Below are 19224 nucleotides of genomic sequence, written 5' to 3' on the forward strand. Positions count from 1 at the left end.
AGCCTCCGAAGATCACATTCAAGACAAAGATCTATCACCCCAACATTGATGAGAAGGGCCAGGTGTGCTTGCCTGTGATCAGTGCAGAGAACTGGAAGCCTGCCACCAAAACTGACCAAGGTGGGTGTGTTACTGATACAGAGGGGCTCCGTAGTAAGCTGATGCTACATAATCAGTCTTTGTCATAAATCTCACAAAACTCAAACTTAAACTCATATGTTTGTGTTTAATTTGTTAATATAAGAAATTGACTTAAATGATACAGTGGCATGAACAAGCATCCCTGGTCAAAGTTTCTGTTACTATGAATAGATAAGTGAGGAGAAGATGAGCTGATCTCCAAAAGGCATGAAATTAAATATGAAACATTCTTTTCATCATTTTAGGCAAGATTAGCCTATTATTTTTGTATTGTGCAATAGGAAAAAAGGAATGGACTGCAATGAAAACAGGGAAATTATGTTATAGATACATTATCAGAAAAATGCCATAAATCCAATGTTAAGTAGCTGGAGCAAAAAGTAAATTACCACAAAAAAAAGATAAAATTTTCATGACCAAGGTTTTGTCATGGTGTCTTTAAAGTAATGTCACTGCTTCAAGCATCAAAAAAGTTGAACCTGGTTCAACTTCTGCTGTGCACTCTGCTTTGGCCAATCACATAACATGCGAGTGCACATACAAACCCGGATTACCCAGATTGTATTTCACTGTCTCACTGGTAAATGATAAACGCATTGTTTAACACAGGCCAAATGTCTGCCTGAATACAGTCCAAGAACTTAATAGAGGAATATTATACAAGGCCTGCTTACATTTTTAATGCAGTCCTCTTCAAAAAATATAACACTTCTCCTGATGTATTCATGACAAAGAGATATAATAATTGGGTACAAATTTCATTTAAGTCTAGTTCTGTATAATTGTTCTCCACATGGCATCAGTAGGTCTACTGAAAGGTAAAGAGAGAGAAGAGAATGAAATAGCACTGGTTCATAACTTCATTTGGTTTCATTGTGATTAGGTAGTAAATGAATATACTGATATACAGCTCTGGAAAATATTTAAGAAACCATTGCAAAATTATCAGTTTCTCTGATTTTACTATTTATAGGTATGTGTTGGAGTAAAATGAACATTTTTGTTTTATTCTATAAACTACTGACAACATTTCTCCCAAATTCCAAATAAAAATATTGTCCTTTAGAGCATTTATTTTTCAGAAAATGACAAATGGTCAAAATAAAGAAAAAAGATGCAGTGTTTTCAGACCTCAAATAATGCAAAGAAAACAAGTTCATATTGATTTTTAAACACTATACTAATGTTTTAACTAAAGAAGAGTTCAGAAATCAATATTTGGTGGAATAACCCCGATTTTCAATCACAGCTTTCATGCGTCTTGGCATACTCTCCACCAGTCTTTCACATTGCTGTTGGGTGACTTTATGCCACTCTTGGCACAAAAAATCCAGCAACTCAGCTTTGTTTGATGGCTTGTGACCATCCATCATCCTCTTGATCACATTCCAGAGGTTTTCAATGGGGTTCAGGTCTGGAGATTGGGCTGGCCATGACAGGGTCTTATCTGGTGGTGCTTCATCCACACCTTGATTGACCTAGTTGTGTGGCATGGCATGACAAACCATTCTTCAGAGTTGGGGAACATTGTCAGAGCAGAAGGAAGCAAGTTTTCTTCCAGGATAACCTTGTACGTGGCTTGATTCATGCGTCCTTCACAAAGACGCATCTGCCCGATTCCAGCCTTGCTGAAGTACCCCCAGATCATAACTGATCCTCCACCAAATTTCACAGTGGGTGCGAGACACTGTGGCTTGTATGCCTCTCCAGGTCTCCGTCTAACCATTAGATGACCAGGTAACCTTGATATCATCCTACGGTTGCTGAGTGACATTTGAATGAGTTGACGGTCATCCCGGTCAGTGGAGAGTTGTTTCCGTCCTCTGCCGGTCTGTGGCTTTGTTGTCCCCAATGTCTGCTGCTTGACCTTGTTCTTATGAACCGCCGTCTTAGAAAATTTTAAGGATGGAAGAAACCTGACGCTCACTGTATCCCTCTGCCAGTAAAGCCAGAATCGAGCCCTTCTTTTTCTCACTCAAAACTTTTCTTTTGGCATGGTTTATAGTTTTTTTTTTTTTTTATTCCAATTACTTTTGAGTGATACTAGCACTGTTTTTGCCATCCAGCTGGTCCTGTTGCAAGAGAATAATGATGACCACAGCAAAGGTTTTTATACTTTTCCTCGTTAAATAAGATTTGGTTCAGGTGATCACCTAATCAGTACCTCATTAAGCAGAATGAGGTGGGCTTGTGTCGGAATTCAACAGACACTGGAATGGAATGGCTGTCATACATGTAGAGATGCTGATTTCAGAAAAATTTACAGTGGTCTCCTAATTTTTTTCCAGAGCTGTATGTAGAGATATATTGTAGCTCTCAGCAGTGCTCCAGTGCAAATTTAGTGCACTGCTTAATGTTGAAAAGTGGTACGGATGGATTGGTGGTACTTCGCGGACAACATCTATTTAAAATCTGTTTATTATTATTTTGTGACAGTGTTAAAGAAATCACATTAAGAGAACATACTGCACCAAGGTTAGTCATTACTGCAAAACAATTTATAAAGTAATAAGATAATAATAATAACAATAACAGTTATGCAGCTTAGTCCTTTATTTTTGTGTTTTTTGTCAAATCACATCGTTCTCTCAGGGCCCGAGGGTCGATGTTGGATTTAGGAAACTGAAATTAGCCACTGAAGGTAACTAAGCTCTAATTTGATGGTGAGGTGGACACATTTCCTTATTCTCAGCTGATAGATGAGCAGCTAGAGGGAAAGTGCATTCAGTAATTCAGACTACTTTACTTTTTTCCCATTTTGTTATGTTGTAACCTTATGTTAAAATCGTTTAAATTCCTTTTTCCACTCATCAATCTACAATCAATAATGAAAGTGTTTGTCAATAAAGACAAAGTGAAAACAGATTTTTTAAATTTTTTGCAAATCTATTAAAAAGGAATAACTGAAATATAACACTGACATAAATGTTCAGACCCTCTGCTATGGTGCCTTTTCTAGCTCAGGTGCCTTTCATTTCTCATGGTCATCTTTGAGATGTTTATACACCTTGATTGGAGTCCACTTTTGGTAAATTCAATCAATTGGACATGATTTAGAAAGGAAAACACCTGTCTATATAAGGTGTCACAGCTGACAATGCATAGCAGATCGAAAACCAAGCAATGAGGTCTAAGTGCTCTGAAGTGCCTGCAGAGCTCAGGGACAGGATTGTGTTGAGGCACAGATCTGGGGAAGGCTACAAACAAAAATTCTGCTGCATTGAAGGTTCCCAGGAGCACAGTGCCCTCCATAATTCTTAAATTGAAGAAGTTTGGAACAACCAGGATTCTTCCTAGAGCTGGCCGACTGGCCAAACTGAGCAGTTGGCAAAGAAGGGCCTTGGGAAGAGAGGTGACCAAGAACCCGTTGGTCACTCTGGCTGGGCGCCAAAGATCCTGTGTGGAGTTGGGAGAAACTTCCAGAAGAATGGAAAAGCATGGTGGTGGAAGCATCATGCTCTGGGGGTGTTTTTCAATGGGAGGGACAAGGAGATTGGTCAGATTTGAGGGATAGTTGAACAAAGCAAAGTACAGAGATATCCTTAATGAAAACCAAGTCCAGAGCACTCAGGACCACAGACAATGCCGAAGGTTTACCTCCCAACAGGACACGGACCCTAAGTACACAGCCAAGACATCGTAGGAGTTGATTAGGGAAAACTCTGTGAATGTCCTTGAGTGGCCCAGCCAGAGCCCTGACATGAACCCAATCAAACATCTCTGGAGAGACCTGACAGAGCTTGAGAGGATCTGCAGAGAAGAATGGCAGAAATTCCCAAATCTAGGTTTGCAAAGCTTGTTGCATCATACCCAAGAAGACTCGGGGCTGTAACCACTGGCAAAAGTGCTTCAACTAAGTACTGACTAAAGGGTCTGAATACTTCTGTCAATGTGATATTTCAATTTTCCTTTTTAATAAATTTGGATAGAATTTTTAAAATTCTGTGTTTGCTTTGTCATTATGGGGTATTGAGTGCAAACTGAGAGAAAAAATATTTTTAATGATTTTAGCATAAGGCTGCAACATACCGAAAAGGAGGAAAAAATTAAGGTCTGATTACTTTCTGAATGCAGTGTAAATAATTTTTTTTAAATTTTAAACTGCGATGAGGTTCATGGCATCAGTAGTTGAGATAGCTGCAAGAGGGACAACCCAGACACAACACTATATTTTAAGGGTCATACCAGTGTGTTTGCATGTTTAAGCCAAACAGTTACCATCTGCTTACACCTTCCATTAGTGCCAGTCAGTTCTAAAAACAGTATAACTAGGGGGTGGTTCAAGCCAAGCCTGAGCCAGCCCTAACTATAAGCTTTATCAAAAAGGAAGGTTTTAAGCCTACTCTTAAATGTAAACAGAATGTGTGCCTCCTTCCCCCAAACTAGAAGATGTTTCCACAGCAGAGGAGCCTGATAACTGAAGGGTCTGCCTCCCATACTACTTTTGGAGACTCAAGGAACCACATGCAAGCCTGTGATCTGGTAGCGCAGTGTTCTAGTGGGGTAATAGAGTACTATGAGCTCTTTAAGATATGATGGTGCGTGACCATTATGGGCTTTGTAGGTGAGGAGGAGGATTTTAAAATCTATTCTGGCTCTTACAGGAAGCCAATGCAGAGAAGCTAACACAAGAGAAATATGATCTCTTCTCCTAGTTCCTCCGAGAGAGAACTCCAAGATTCCTAACAGGGGTGCTGGAGGCCAGGGGGATGCCATCTGGAGTAACTATATTATTAGATAATGTGCTTCTGAGGTGTTGGGGGCCAAGTACAATAACTTCAGTTTTGTCTGAGTTTAATAGCAGAAAGTTGCTGATCATCCCGGTCTTTATGTCCTTAAGGCATGCTTTAAGTTAAGCTAACTGATTGATTTCATTGGCCTTTATTGACAAGTACAGTTGGGTGTCATCTGCATAACAAATGGAAGTTTATAGAGTGTTTCCTAATGATATTGCCTAATGATATTGCCTAAGTGAAGCAAATATAAGGTGAATAGAACTGGTCCAAGCACAAAACCTTGTGGAAATCCAGGGCCAACTTTTGAGTATATGGAGGATTCGTTGTTAACATGCACAAACTGAAATCGATCTGATTAATAGGACTTAAACAAGCTTAGAGCGGTTCCTTTAATGCCAATTAAATGTTCCAGTCTCTGTAAGAGGATATAATGGTCAATGGTAACAAATGCAGCACTAAGATCTAATAAGACAAGTACAGAGACAAGTCCTTTGTCTGATGCAGTTAGGTCATTTGTCACTTTCACCAGTACTGTCTCTGTGCTATGATGCATTCTAAATCCTAACTGAAAATCCTCAAATAAACTATTATCATGTAAAAAGTCACACAACTGGTTAGTGACGGCTTTCTCAAGGATCTTAGAAGAGAAAGGGAAGGTTAGATGTGGGTCTATAGTTGGCTAAAACATCTGGATCAAGAGTAGGCTTTTTAAGAAGAGGTTTAATTACAGCTGTTTTAAAGGACTGTTAATAAAGACATATTGATTATATCTAAACTAACTTCTTTAAGCAGTCTAGGTGGGATGGGGTGTAGGAGACAGGTTTATGCTTTAGCTGAAGATATTGTTGAAGTTAGTTGGCGAAGGTTAATGGGAGAAAAACTGAGAGCTATGGGAATACATGGATCAATAGAGCTATGACTCTCTGTCAGCCTGTCTACATTGCTGAAAAGAGACCTAGAGTTATTTTTATTTCCATCTATTAAAGACGAGTAATGGGCTGCTCTAGGATTACACAGGGCCTTCCTATATGTTTTAAGACTATTTTGCCAGGCAGAAGCGGGATTCATCCATTTTGGTAAAACGCCATATCCTTTCAAGTTTTTGCGTAGTTTTCTTTAATATGCAGGTTTGGGAGTTAAAACATGGAGCTAACCACCTTTGTTTTATTATCTTCTTTTTTAGAGGAGCAGTAGAGTCAAGTAGCATTTTCATTGAGCCTGCAGTACTATCAACAAGATGATCAATTTGGGAGGGACTAAAGTTAGCATAGGAGTCCTCTGTTATATTGAAACATGGCAGTGAATTAAGTGCTGATGGAATCAGTTCCTTAAATTTAGGTACAGCACTATCAGATAGACATCTAGGAAAGACACTTCTTCCTAATAGTGTGTAGTCCTGTAACAGGAATTCAAAAGTTACCAAACAGTGGTCCGATAAAAGAGGATTCTGTGCAAAGACTATTAAATGTTCAATTTTGATGCCATAAGTCAGAGTGAGGTTGAGGGTGTCAGTAAAACAGTGAGTGTGTTTATTAACGCACCGAGCAAAGGCATTTGAGTCTAATGATGAGATAGACGCAGTTCTAAGGCTGTCATTATCAACGTCCACATGGATATTGAAATTGCCTACTATAATTACTTTATCTGTATTAAGGACTAAACTTGATAAAGACTCTGAGAATTCAGATAAAAATTCAGAGTACGGTCCAGGAGCGCAGTACACTATAACAAATGGAACAGGCTTTAAAGTTTTCCATGATGGATGTGCAAGACTAAGAATCAGGCTTTCAAATGAATTATAATTGAGTTTAGATTTAGGTTTTATTATTAGGCTTGAGTTAAAAATGGCTGGAGCGCCACCTCCTCGGCCAGTGCCTCGAGGAATGTGACTATTAATATGACTGGGGGGAGTGGATTAATTTAGGATAACATATTCATCATGAAACAGCCAAGTTTCAGTGAGTATATGAGGATCTGATATTAGATCATTTACTAATACAGCTTTGGATGGGAGCGATCTAATGTTTAAGAGTCCACATTTAATTCTCCTATATTGTTGTACTTCTGCAGTGGTGGTCTTTCTCTGTTTCTGTGGACAACTCCTCTTCTGTTTATTTTTGAGTTGATTAATTTAGGTGGTCGGGGGTCACAAACTGTCTCTCTGGGGTTTTGGGTGGGGGACTGCTCTAATGGAAGCACAGAGAAGCGTGTAAGACTGCAACCCTGCCTCCTGGTCTCAACTCTGGGCTGTCGTGGTTTTGGTCTACTAATAAACTCAGTCAGATTTCTAGATATGAGAGCTGCTCCATCCAAAGTATGAGGTATGCTGTCGTTCCTAATCAGACCAGGTCTTCCCCAGAAAGTCTGCAAATTATCTACAAAGTCCATGTCATTTTCTGGGCACCACCTCGGCAGCCAGTGGTTGAATGATGACATGCGGCTATACATGTCATCGCTGGTCAGATTAGGTAGGGGCCCAGAGAAAACTACATTCTGACATTGTATTTGCATATCTACACACCAACTCATAGTTAATTTTTGTGACCTCCGAATGGCAGAATTTGGTGTCGTTACCGCTGACGTGAATAACAATCTTACTATATTTACATTTATCCTTAGCCAGTAGTTTCCAATAGGATACTACGTCGCCCGCTCTGGCCCTAGGAATGCATTTGACTATGGTCGCTGGTGTCGCTACCCTCATGTTTCTCAAAATAGAGCTGCCATAACCAGAGTTGGTTTCACACCAGGTGCGTCGCTGAGTGGGGAGTATCTGTTTGAAACATGAACTGGTCGGTGGTGAACCATGGGTTTCTGCTTACGGCTACGCTTCTTGCTACAGACGGTCACCCAGCCGCCCTGGCTTCCCAGCTGTTTGGGAGCTGCCAGGGGGAGAGTAGGAACTACGCTGAGTCGCCTCGCACCTGCTACTTGGGGCTGGCTAACTACCGCAGCTAATGATTTGGTTTCCACGGTGCGGAGCCATACTTCTGCAAACTGCAAATATTGCAATTTTTTGCTGTCATTTAAAGAGTTGCAAATTTTTTCTTTTTTTTGATATAATTTAACTTGGCAACCTTATTTCTCAGCTTACAACTTCAATCTAAAAAGCCCCCCTGATTTGAGCAGCTACCTTGGCTTTGTCCCTTTGAGGCATTAAAGATCTCAACTCATCATCAATCAATCATGGTACACTACTGCCCTTTGCAGACCTTTTTCTGAGTGGAGCATGCTCTTCCGCCAACCTCAAAAATTTGTCCATAAAAATTTTCAAAAGCATCACATTTTTGCAGAGTTACCTCTTAGCTAACTACTCTGTGTTTACTAGCTAATGTGTCTTCCAGACCTAATCATCCAACGAGAGCGCATATCTGATTTCCAGAGAGAGGAATGATGCGTTTATGTGCTGTCATGTAGCTCTTCCACTGTTAAGTCAACATTTTCATAGACATTCAATACTGACAGTCAACTGACAATCATTCATGTCTGATAATTTTGTATTCCCTGTTGACTTTCCAAACATCATAGCTTATGAATTCAGTGTCATTAAGCAGCTCAATGGTAAAGCTGTGTTCTGGGAGACTGACTTCAGCACGTGAATGCACCACCAGGAGAAAATCATAGATCCCTCCGCCATTTGAACACTATTCAAACAATGATGAAAGAGCTTAAAGGAAACCCTGTGCAAACGTATGTTACATCATAATGTATGTTGAGCAAGTGTCAAGTCTGATTTTGATGAGTGCATTGAAATGATCTGAAGCTAACGGGCCCCTGGGGGGAAGGAAAAAAAATAAAAATTAAAGCCAATTGCATTCAGTGGTAGATGGTTGTCAGTAATGTAAGCTGTGAGAAACTGATATGTTCCTTAAATTAACTCCACCTTTTCAATCTCATTATTGCCAGCTTTGCACATACCGCCGCTGCTCTTTTTATCAGCATATACCACTGTGGCACCAGAGGCCGTAGTCTTGTTAGCAAGAGCATTGTTCATATCTAACATGATTTCTTTGGCTGTGTGTGTCTTGCAGTAATTCAGTCCCTCATTGCGCTGGTGAATGACCCCCAGCCGGAGCATCCCCTGAGGGCAGACCTAGCAGAAGAATACTCAAAGGACCGTAAAAAATTCTTGAAGAACGCTGAAGAGTTTACAAAGAAACACGGCGAAAAGCGGCCAATGGACTGATCACCTGATGACCGTGTAGCCCTCTCTCGGTCTCTTTCTCCCCCTTCCCTCTTATTTCACCTGCCTGACCAAATACCGATCTTCATCTCACCTCTCTGCTCTGTCCCACACCTTCCCACCTTCCTCGCTCACTCTCCTTCCCCCTTCTCCCCCACACCGGTCCCTGCAGCCCAGGAGCTGCCCAGCGGAAGCCAGGCAGCGGCAGCCTAGGCTGCCCTCCCCATCCAGGACTCTCTGTGGATCAGACAGCTTCCTCCCCCTCGTCTTCCTCCTTCTCCTCATCCTACTCAGCCACAAATATCCAGACCATTTCTAACTTTCTACTCTTTTCTTAAAGTGAAAAATTGAAGAAGAAATGCTAAGGCAACATGATGTTCAGCTCAAAGTTAGGTGGAAAAACTGTAATGTGTTAATTTTCTGTTGGTTTTTCCTCTATACAAACAAGTCTTGTGTTGGAAAGATTTCACTTAGACATGATTTTTCTGAAGTATTTTAATTTTTGCAGAGCAGGAAAAGTGGTTAGTTACTCTTTTCTTTTTCTTTGTTTTGCCTCATTATCAATAATTTTTTTAGCTAAAAAATCAAACATGACACAAGAGAACCTGTAGCTACGACCTGGAGGCGTGTGCTTACTGACATGTTCCCTAAACTCCACTGCTTCTAGACTTGCACTGTACTCTGTGGAGCAATCCACAGTTTGTAACCCACTGAGCAGAAACATGCAATGGCCATACATGAATCAAATTGTTATTGCTGAAAATGCTACAGAAGATTCTTGAGTGTTAAAAGTAAAAACAATTAGTTTCAAAACAGGCAGCTATCATCAGCGGGCCCTTAAAACAAATTGAACAATACTATACATTTTCTTTTCAGTTGCACTCTAAGACCATGCTGTTAAGTGTTTTCTGCATCACAAATGGCTACTGTGACTTTCTTTTCCTTATTAACTATCATTTTCTTTCTCCACCTTAAAATGTTTTGCTTGGCACTTGCAATATTAAATTGGTGGGAATGTGGGAAGAACCTGTTCAGTTAATTTGAACCTTTCACACATCTCTCCTCTCCCACTATTGGGCACCCCAGTATAACCACCTATCACAGCAGAAACAGAGCCATTTACCACACTCAGACATATTTCAGCTTCCCAGCTGAAAGGGACCCAAGTTATCTTGTTGTTTTTTATTTTTTAATTTTATTTTATTTTTTTTGGGGGGGGGGGGGCGCTGGGGACTGGAGACTGGAGAAGGATGCACTCAGCTAGGATGGAGCTCAGCTCCTGAAGGCGGTCCTAGAAACGAGTACCTTGAAGGCAGCTGGAGAGGGCTGGCTGTCCAGGGATATGTCAGGACATAGGAAGGGACTGCAGAGGCCAAAAATCCACCATGTAACAGCTGTTTGATCTGGTCCCAATATTGTTTCATAATAAAGATGGCTAACCATTTGGCCTCACTGTCTGCTGGATGTTGAACATGTTTAGCTTGTGGTAACTAAACAGGAGCAGAACTAATACAAACCCATCAAGATGATTTAAAAATAAACTTGAAGTGAACAGAATGATGCAATTCAATTAACAAACATTACAAACTTACATTACTTAAGGTCATGGTTATACAGTTGCTCCGTAGTTTTACAAAAAATCTCAATTCATGGTCCCCTTAGTATTCTTCTGCAGTGTAAGACTCAAACATTGTGAAAAACAGGTGATACCCCTTGAAAAAGGTTGTAGCTAAGTAGACAGGTTTTTTATTTAATTTTTTTATTAATTTATTTTTTTGTCAGCTACCAAGGTAAAGAATGAAGTTTTCTGGTCAACTGTTATCCTGTAGTTTTAGTCCATATTAATATTTTCCACGTTGAATCCAGTTTACCACATATCCCATGTATGTGACATGGTGATACCATTAAAAAAAACTCAGAACCCTGTTAAATCTGATTTTAAAAAGCCAAGCTTGGGGTTTTTCTGGCTGTCCAAAGATGTCTCAGTGAGCTGAGCCACAAAGAGAGCCGGATAACACAGTAAAGCTGTTTCTTGGCACAGGTCACTTGTGTTTAAGTTTTGATTCAGCACAAAGGTGTGAAGTGGTTTATAATAGTTTATGGTGCAGATTGTTTAAGCTGAAGTTTAAGAACAGAGGCATTCTTCCAGCATACAGTAGCTGTTGGATAAGTTATTACGGACCACTATTTGCAGTCCTAGAAAAGAATTCAGATCCTAAAACCAAAGTAGCAATATAAAATACCCTCTAAAAGCCCTGTATTCATAATTTAACTTAAGTAAAAGTCCACAAGTATTTCCAGCCAAATGCACTTTAATTATTAAAAGTAAAATTACTTGTTATAAGCCCCTGTGAGTTTTATTAGTATATATATTGGATCATTAATACTAATGCATTCATTTGTAAGATAAGAGGCATTGTAGTTGGTGGCTTTGTTTATAAAATTTTAACCCGTAAAGTAACCAGAAACTATACCTGTAAAATAAATGAAGTGTAGTTAAGGGTACAGTATTTCCCTCTGAAATGTAATAAAGTAGAAGTAATAAATAACATAAAAATACTCCTGTAAAGTTGGAAGTATCTCAGAATTGTACTTTAGTAAATGTACTTACTTGCTTTCAACAATTGGATATTTAGCACTGTATCATAATTTGCTCATCTCATGTGCTGTAGGATTGTTGTGGTTGTGGTGAAAACTAATCTTTATTTGTCAGTGTGTTACAATGCTTGCGAGTCAAGTTTTAACATTTCATGCTAAATCTGGATTGTGACTGCACCTTAATCAAAAGGAATAATGTGAGTTAAGTGGTGACTGGGGCCCTGGACTCATCGTCCACCACTGGTGGAAGAAGTATTCAGATCCTTTAAGTAAAAGTATGATTGCCACAAGGAGAACTCCAAAATATACTTAAAATATTGAAAGAGAAAAATATTAATTATGCAGCACAGTGGCTCTTGTCATCGTTAGAATATCATTGATTAAAAATTTGATTACTATTAATTATGAATTAATAAAAACAACATTTTAATGTAGCTGGTGAAGATGGAGTTGGTTTTAATGGCCTTACATGGGGTAGTTTATTCTGTAACAATGCAACATATTTTAAAACCTCATTGTAGGTTTTGTAAGTAAAATTTCTCCATTAAGTAAGTAGTAACTGTAGTTGTATAAATGCAGTGGAATGAATTGTACAATATATCCGTCTGAAATGTAGTCGAGTAGTAGAATTTTATTTTATTGCATAAAATAAAAGCACTTCAGTAAAGTAGAAGTAACATAAGAACAGTTTTTGTGTAAATGTACTCGTGCTTTCTACCACTGTCCTCCACTGTGTCCAACAGCAGTGCCTCTGTCCATGAGGGATAATGTCTGTCTGTGTGTCTTCTGAAAGGTGATTGGTGTGTATAGCTATGCTGTCCCAGCAGGGCGAGTTAGTGAGAACTGTCCTTTTAAAATTGAGAGTATAAGGGAAAATGTAAACAAATTAATGCCAATTTTCTGAATATTGCTTAATGAGACATATTTTGCTTCTTCACTGAGGGTAGATGATGCTATCAGTATTTATAGATGAATTTTGGTCTCCTGGGGTACATAATTATGCTTTTAATGAACTGGACCTTAGGTGTACAGCCCAATTTAAAAGGTATGTGTTTTGATGCTCACTGTGATGGATTACCTTACTCAAAACAGTTTAAAGTAATTACTAAGCAATTTACATGCTTTAGTGAAATAAACCAGGAGCCAGAAAGGTTAGAAAAACATTATGAAAATATAACATGACAGCTGCTGTTCTTTCATTATTTTTTTGTGCACTGAAAGTTGTGCTGTGCTTGAAAACAGCTCAATATGTTTATAATGTACTTATATATTGTAATACCTGATGATCAAAAACACTGCAAGTGTTTCCATGAATAAATCATACTAGCCCTAATACAGGGATTAGGACACATATTAAATCAACAACACACACATTTTATTAAACAGTGGAAGTACTTATAATGATCCAGTATGGACAAATCAACAGCAGGTGCGTGTTTCTGTAGAGGCTCAGTCACTGATCAAAGACAGGAAGGAACGGTCTACCATTTAATCCAATTTTTGTTGGATAATTTGTTTGACAATGTCCTAAAGGATTACTGTGTGGTATCAGCAGGGCCTGTCCCATACAGTGGTGGAGAGTAACTAAGTACATTTACTCAAATACCAAGGGGCAAGTTTGAGATACTTGAGTATTTACTTTTTTTTTTCTTACATCTTTATACCTCTACTCCACATCATTTAATTTTGAACCTGTGCTTTATGAATGCAGAATTTTAATTGTGATACAGTATTTTTTATAGTGTGGTATTTCTGTATTCACTTAAGTAAAGGATCCGAATACTTCTTCCACCACTGATCCCATCACTAAGTGTGACCGACAACATCCACAATATTCTGTAGAAGTGTCCTTCCCCCTGACTGCTCACTGACTATCAGCTGCACTAAGATAGCAGTGGTGAAAAGTAAGTAAGTACAGTTACTCAGGTACTGTACTTAAGTGCAGTTTTGAGGTGCTTTTATTGTACCAGAGTGATTCCATTGGATTCCACATTATACTTATACTCCACTGCAAGTTAGGGGGAAAATATTTTACTTTTTTATTCCATTACATTTATTTAACATCTACAGTTACTTTACAGGTTAAATGTTATATAAAAAATCTATGAGCTTATACAACATGATATATTGTTTTAGAATAAACAACCCATCAACCCCATCTTGACCAGCTACAACATTAAAATTATGCTTACATGGCAAAGTAGGCTTAATGACACCAATAACACACAAACAATACAAAAAAGCTGAGCAATGGTAAAGCAAGATGAAACACAAACAGTACATACAAGCTAAACCATAAGGAGAGTAAAAGATGACATATATACAGGCCAACCATCGACATCCCTAACACGGTCCATCTCATATGAAGTTACTCATTTAAAAACAGCCGGTTAGTCATATAAAACAGTAACATGTTTTCTTCAGGGCAGTTTGTAACAGTCTTTTAAAATATATTTAAGGAGGGAATTGCTTCTAAAGTAGTAATATTCTGCAACTCATTCCATGCCCATGGTGAATAAAAGGAGAATGCAGTTTTACCAAGCTTTACCAAGAGTGCACGCTTTAAATGAATCAAATTAGTAGACTTAGTGCTATAGATGCTGGTATGAAAGAATAAAAGGCTGGAGATATAGGTAGGTAGTTTACCTAACAATGTCTTGTAAATAAATATCAACATGTGCATTTTTTCTCTGCTGGTATAGAGAGGACCCTCCTAATGATTCATTTTAATGCAATGGTGTGTGTGTGCGCGCTTGCATTCGTTACAAAACGTAAAGACGTGTCATATAAGCAGAGTCCAGTTTTTGAAGTAGTGATGAAGTGGCATCCATGTAGACCACATCACCATAATTCAGTACTGATATGAAGGATCTTTGTACAATTATCTTACTGGCTCCAAACGGAAAGTTTTTTGTTTTTTTTGTTTTTTTAAATGGCGAAGTTTAGGCCTGAGCTTTTTCAATAAATTCTCATAACAGAGAGTCTGGAAATTGGACGGTAATAATTCAGGTCAGTAGGGTCTCCCCCCTGTCATAAAGGGAGAACCATAGCTGATTTCCAGGTCCTGGGTATGACTTTGGAGCATAAACTGAGATTAAAAATTGAAGCAATAGGCTATGCAATAATTTCTGTAGCGAGTTTTAAAAAGTAAGGCTATATCTTATCTGGGTCTGACGATTATTTACTATCTAGGGTTACAAAAAAGCTATAAAAAGCATTTATAAGCTGATATACTTGACAGAGGTGGTGTTACTTAAGTACTGACCATGAAGGGTGCCCTTTTCTTTTTTTTTAAATTTTGAAAGTGTATAAAAAAAATTATAGTGCTCAAAATATTAAAGAAGTTTTTCATCTTTAACTTTATGCTCTTTGGAAACCAGTTAATCTTCTACTTACTTAACTACTTATAGTTACATACATTTTGAAAAGTTTGGCTGCCCGAACCTTTTCATGCCACTATATAACATGAGAAAAAACATTTAGAAGGTACAGAAATTGGTCAACATAAAGACATTCTAATGTTTTACAGTATTAGTAGCACCAGTCTCATACTCATGTTTTCTAATTTCTTGGTCCTTGGACTGTACATCCTCTACCAGAGTGTATTTTTGAACTAGCGAACACCTCAGACCTTTCCTGCTTTTTGAGTCAGATGTAATATACAAATTTGATAAAGTATGGCCCTCATGGACATTAAAGACAAAGAAGACACTGCATTTGGTATTGGTGACAGCTCACTGAATATTAAAATGTTATTAAGTGCTGTGAAAGTACATTTTCAAAAATAACATGCTACTTTCAGATTACAGACAGAGAAACATCACATGAGTTTTGACATCATTTATTAGCTCACACTGTCAGATTTGCAAGCTCTTCACTTATTATCTTTGAATTCAAATATAGCAATTCATAAAAAAGTTTCAACAGAAACTTAATCAAAATATAAAATTTGAAATATTATTTAAATGCTATAAATACTACATCCTACTATATTAAATATACAGTACTGATATAGGTGATTTTTAAATGTGAATGTTAAAATAATTCACCAAGCGAAACACGTGGCAGGTGATGAGATGTGCTACTTGTGCTACACACACCTGAGATCACTGGAAATCATCCCTCCACCCTCTTACATAAAAAAACCACAGAGACTACATGGCTTGATTAACCTGTTAAAGGCCCCTGAGGCAGAAATACACTACTGGGACCCTATTACCCCATCCCTCCACTATTTTACAATGTACAATGATTTTCATCTATGATGTTGTGCTACCAGACCCTAGATTGCTGTGTGGTAATTTGGTTAAACACATAAATAGAGGAATATGCAATATGTAAGCACAAAACTGAAATAAATGACGGTCTTAGAATTGGATTCCAACTTTAAACCAGGACTTCAAGATCAGATAACAACTCATCTTAAATGAAAACTATTTAAAAAAAACAACTATATACACCTGTATTTGTAGTGCGTGTTTGCTCGATAGTCATATTTACTCAGGAAATGTGAAGAGACTGTTGTGCAGCTTTTGAGCTCAAATGCAAGGGTCTACAGGGAGCTGTAGTCCGGATGCTACTTCCTGTCTATCCTCTACCTCAGTACAGACTCTTATTGAAGATTCCTTCATCATTTATTCTGAAAAGAACATGTTCCTGGGTTTAAATCCTTCATGATTTTAACAGAGTTAATGATTTATTAATTATCATTCCAAAAACTACAGCTTTCATAACATTTCACCAGCATGGCAGTGAACATCTTTCTATTTTAGGAACTGTCTTTAAAAAAGATAAGACATGCTATTGTTACAGCCATGTCTGGACTAAAGAGAGAGACAACTCCATTCATAGCTCCCATTCCATAGGCTTGTGTATGTTGAGTTGTTGACCTTTAACCTGTGACTGCCTTAGGGTTTATGGGAAATGGTGTTCATTAAAGGCCACAAAAAACTGAAAGATGTAAATAAACAATCATATTACATTGTTTTGTTGTTAAAAAAAAAACAAAAAAAAACAAAAAACTCACAATTCCCTTTTAGACGCATGGATTGCCCCACATCACATAGTGTTAATTATAATTATAGGGTTATGTTGTAGGGCAGATTTATAGGGCAGATTAAGTTGTGTTATTACAAATGTCAATTTAACTGTGAATTATGTTATTTTTTACCACTGGAACAGAACCTGGGAAATAGGGTTTCACATTGACTCTACAGTATACATACATGTTTGTCAGTTTTAGACAAAACGGTAGTCAAAGGTCTTTGAAGGCACAGAGCTGCACTTTCTCCTGTCTGTAGAGGGCCAACAGGGATGGGTGTCTGAGCACACACAGCTCATGTTGTCTGTCACCTGACTGGGAGAAATCATCAGGGCCCTCTCCACAGCCTCCTTCCTGGGGTTGACTGGGGTAACCTGGGTGAACCATGAGCTCTGCTGTGACCACAGGTTGATTAGAGTCTGATGCACTGCTGGAGGTAGTGCCTGAGGGCCCTGCAGCCAAAGCGTGGCTGAAGGCCCTCTGGAGGTTGGGGATGGACATGTTCTGGCCCATGGTAGTCAGCCCCACATACACATCTGGCCACCTGTGGACATGGAAAAAGTTTAGACCCTTACTGATGTTTGTCAGCCATAGACCAGAAAAAAGGAAAAAACAGCCAAGTAGAGGCACAATTTCACAAATTGTCTGCACTATATTAGTGAAGTCCTGTTACAAGGCCAGTGCAGCTGTGATTTCATACAACCATTACAAATGGGTGTGGCTATTTGTAGCACTCTTTTATCATTAATGCATCACATTTAGCTTTAAGCGACAATCAGCAATTATATTAAATCATCAACATCATTAAATGTTGCCAAGGTAATCAATTATTTAGTTGATAACACTCATAAAATAAACATGGAAATAAAATGGGAATAAAACGATGCCCACAATGTAAATAAAAACAATGTTAAAAATTTTAAGTACACAAAAGTAATTCAATGTTGATTGCCACATTGTCACATTGAATTATCTATAAACCATAACAATGTTTTATATTTTGTCTTGCACTTTATTATTCATGTCCACTTTATCATATCAACCTCAGCTATCTGTAGAAAACCATGTGTACACTGGTCTGAGGTGCACACATACTAACTGTACATTCTGTCTTTCAGAAATACCAGTTAATGTGGCGAAAATTGCATATACATGGTTTATGGGCAAATGCATTATTTATACATTTGGCTCCAGGACTGGAATAACAGAATCGATCACTTAATTTCACTGTTTTTCCATTTTTTTTTCCGGTCCCCACACATCCAAACAGACCTGATTCCATAGCGTGTGAAGACAGGGATCGAGTCCAGAGCGTCCTTCTCCACCTGCGTGTAGAATCTTTGGAGGTGTGCTGGAATCCATGGGCAGCTGTGTAAACCTGCCTCCACTGGAACACGAGTGTATGGAATCCTGAGATCTGACAGGACCTGTGCAAAGACCTCACGCACCTCTGCAAGACACAGTTCAACAATTACAGAATGACAGACTCCCACATAAAGAGAGTTGCAATAGTCCAGATATGATGTAATGAAAGTGTGTACGACTGTCCAAATCTCCAAAAGACAGCAGTGGTAATGTGAAAGGAGCTACTGCTGGCAAGAGAAGTGAATTTTAACACTGTGTCAAAAAGGATTCCTAGATATCTGGCATATGTACAGACATTTTAAGACAGTGTGGCCAAGACTGTTGGCTAAACTATCAAGGAACCTCTCAGGAACAATAATAAGGACCTATTTTTTACTCTTATTTAACTAAAACAAAATTTCTGGTCATCCAGCAAGTTACACCTTTAAGACAACTTAAAAGAGACCGAGTATACATTTCATAGAGGTGAAACAATTAGTCAATCAACGGAAAATTACTGGCAAATATTTTGATAACCAAATAGTAGCTTTTAGTGATTTATCAGGCAAAAATGCCAAACGTTGTCTTGTTCTGGCTACTCAGTCTGGATGTGGTGCTTTTCTCTGTCTTAGGTGATAATAAACTCAATCCCTTTGGGTTGTGGATTGTTGGTTGGACAAAACTATACATCTGAAGATGTCATCTTGGACTTTTGAAAATTCTGATGGGCCTAATTTGCCATTCCTGACATTTTACTGACCAATCGATGAATTTATAATGAAAATAATCATTAGTTGAAGACCTAGTTCTATTATGTTTAATGTATTTCTTCAAATTTAGCAGGATATCTGTTTCAGTTAAGTTTTTTATAACCGGTAAATGCCTGCCTTTTGGACACCTTTAGACTAAATATAAGACTTGAAATCAACTGTAATCTTGGAGGATCATTTGTTCCTCTCTTGTTTGCAAGATTACTTACTGAAACTTTGTATGCTTTGCTTTGCATATGCTGCATGATGCACATATGCACAATTACTGGCACCTTCACTACTACTGGTTTGCAGCACCGTTTGCGACAATGACAGCCTGTAAAAGTTTCTTGTAGCCATCTAGAAGGTTCTTGCACCTGTCTGATGGTAGTTTCTGCTGCTCTTCCATTGCTATGTATTCAAGCTCTTTTA

At 38.4% G+C, this 19224-nt stretch overlaps 2 protein-coding genes across 5 annotated transcripts in view; one reads left to right on the forward strand and one right to left on the reverse strand.

Moving 5' to 3' along the window:
• LOC120804876 (ubiquitin-conjugating enzyme E2 L3) overlaps nt 1–10617 on the forward strand; it is a 15279-nt gene extending 4662 nt beyond the window's left edge. For all 4 annotated transcript variants that reach the window (XM_040154584.1, XM_040154586.1, XM_040154587.1 and 1 more), the window contains exons 3-4: nt 1–120; nt 8909–10617. The exon at nt 1–120 is cut by the window's left edge and continues 67 nt beyond it. In XM_040154584.1, coding sequence (XP_040010518.1) covers nt 1–120; nt 8909–9063 — 275 coding nt within the window. In that variant the 3' untranslated portion in view covers nt 9064–10617. The remainder of the gene's footprint in view (nt 121–8908) is intronic.
• A 3056-nt stretch (nt 10618–13673) lies between these two features.
• ydjc (YdjC chitooligosaccharide deacetylase homolog) overlaps nt 13674–19224 on the reverse strand; it is a 30009-nt gene continuing 24458 nt past the window's right edge. The window contains exons 5-6 of the mRNA XM_040154583.1: nt 17972–18149; nt 13674–17243 (exon numbers count right to left, since the gene is read on the reverse strand). Of these exons, the coding sequence (XP_040010517.1) occupies nt 16913–17243; nt 17972–18149 (509 nt within the window). The 3' untranslated portion in view covers nt 13674–16912. The remainder of the gene's footprint in view (nt 17244–17971; nt 18150–19224) is intronic.

Source organism: Xiphias gladius, chromosome 19, assembly GCF_016859285.1.
Source record: "Xiphias gladius isolate SHS-SW01 ecotype Sanya breed wild chromosome 19, ASM1685928v1, whole genome shotgun sequence".
Taxonomy (NCBI): domain Eukaryota; kingdom Metazoa; phylum Chordata; class Actinopteri; order Istiophoriformes; family Xiphiidae; genus Xiphias; species Xiphias gladius.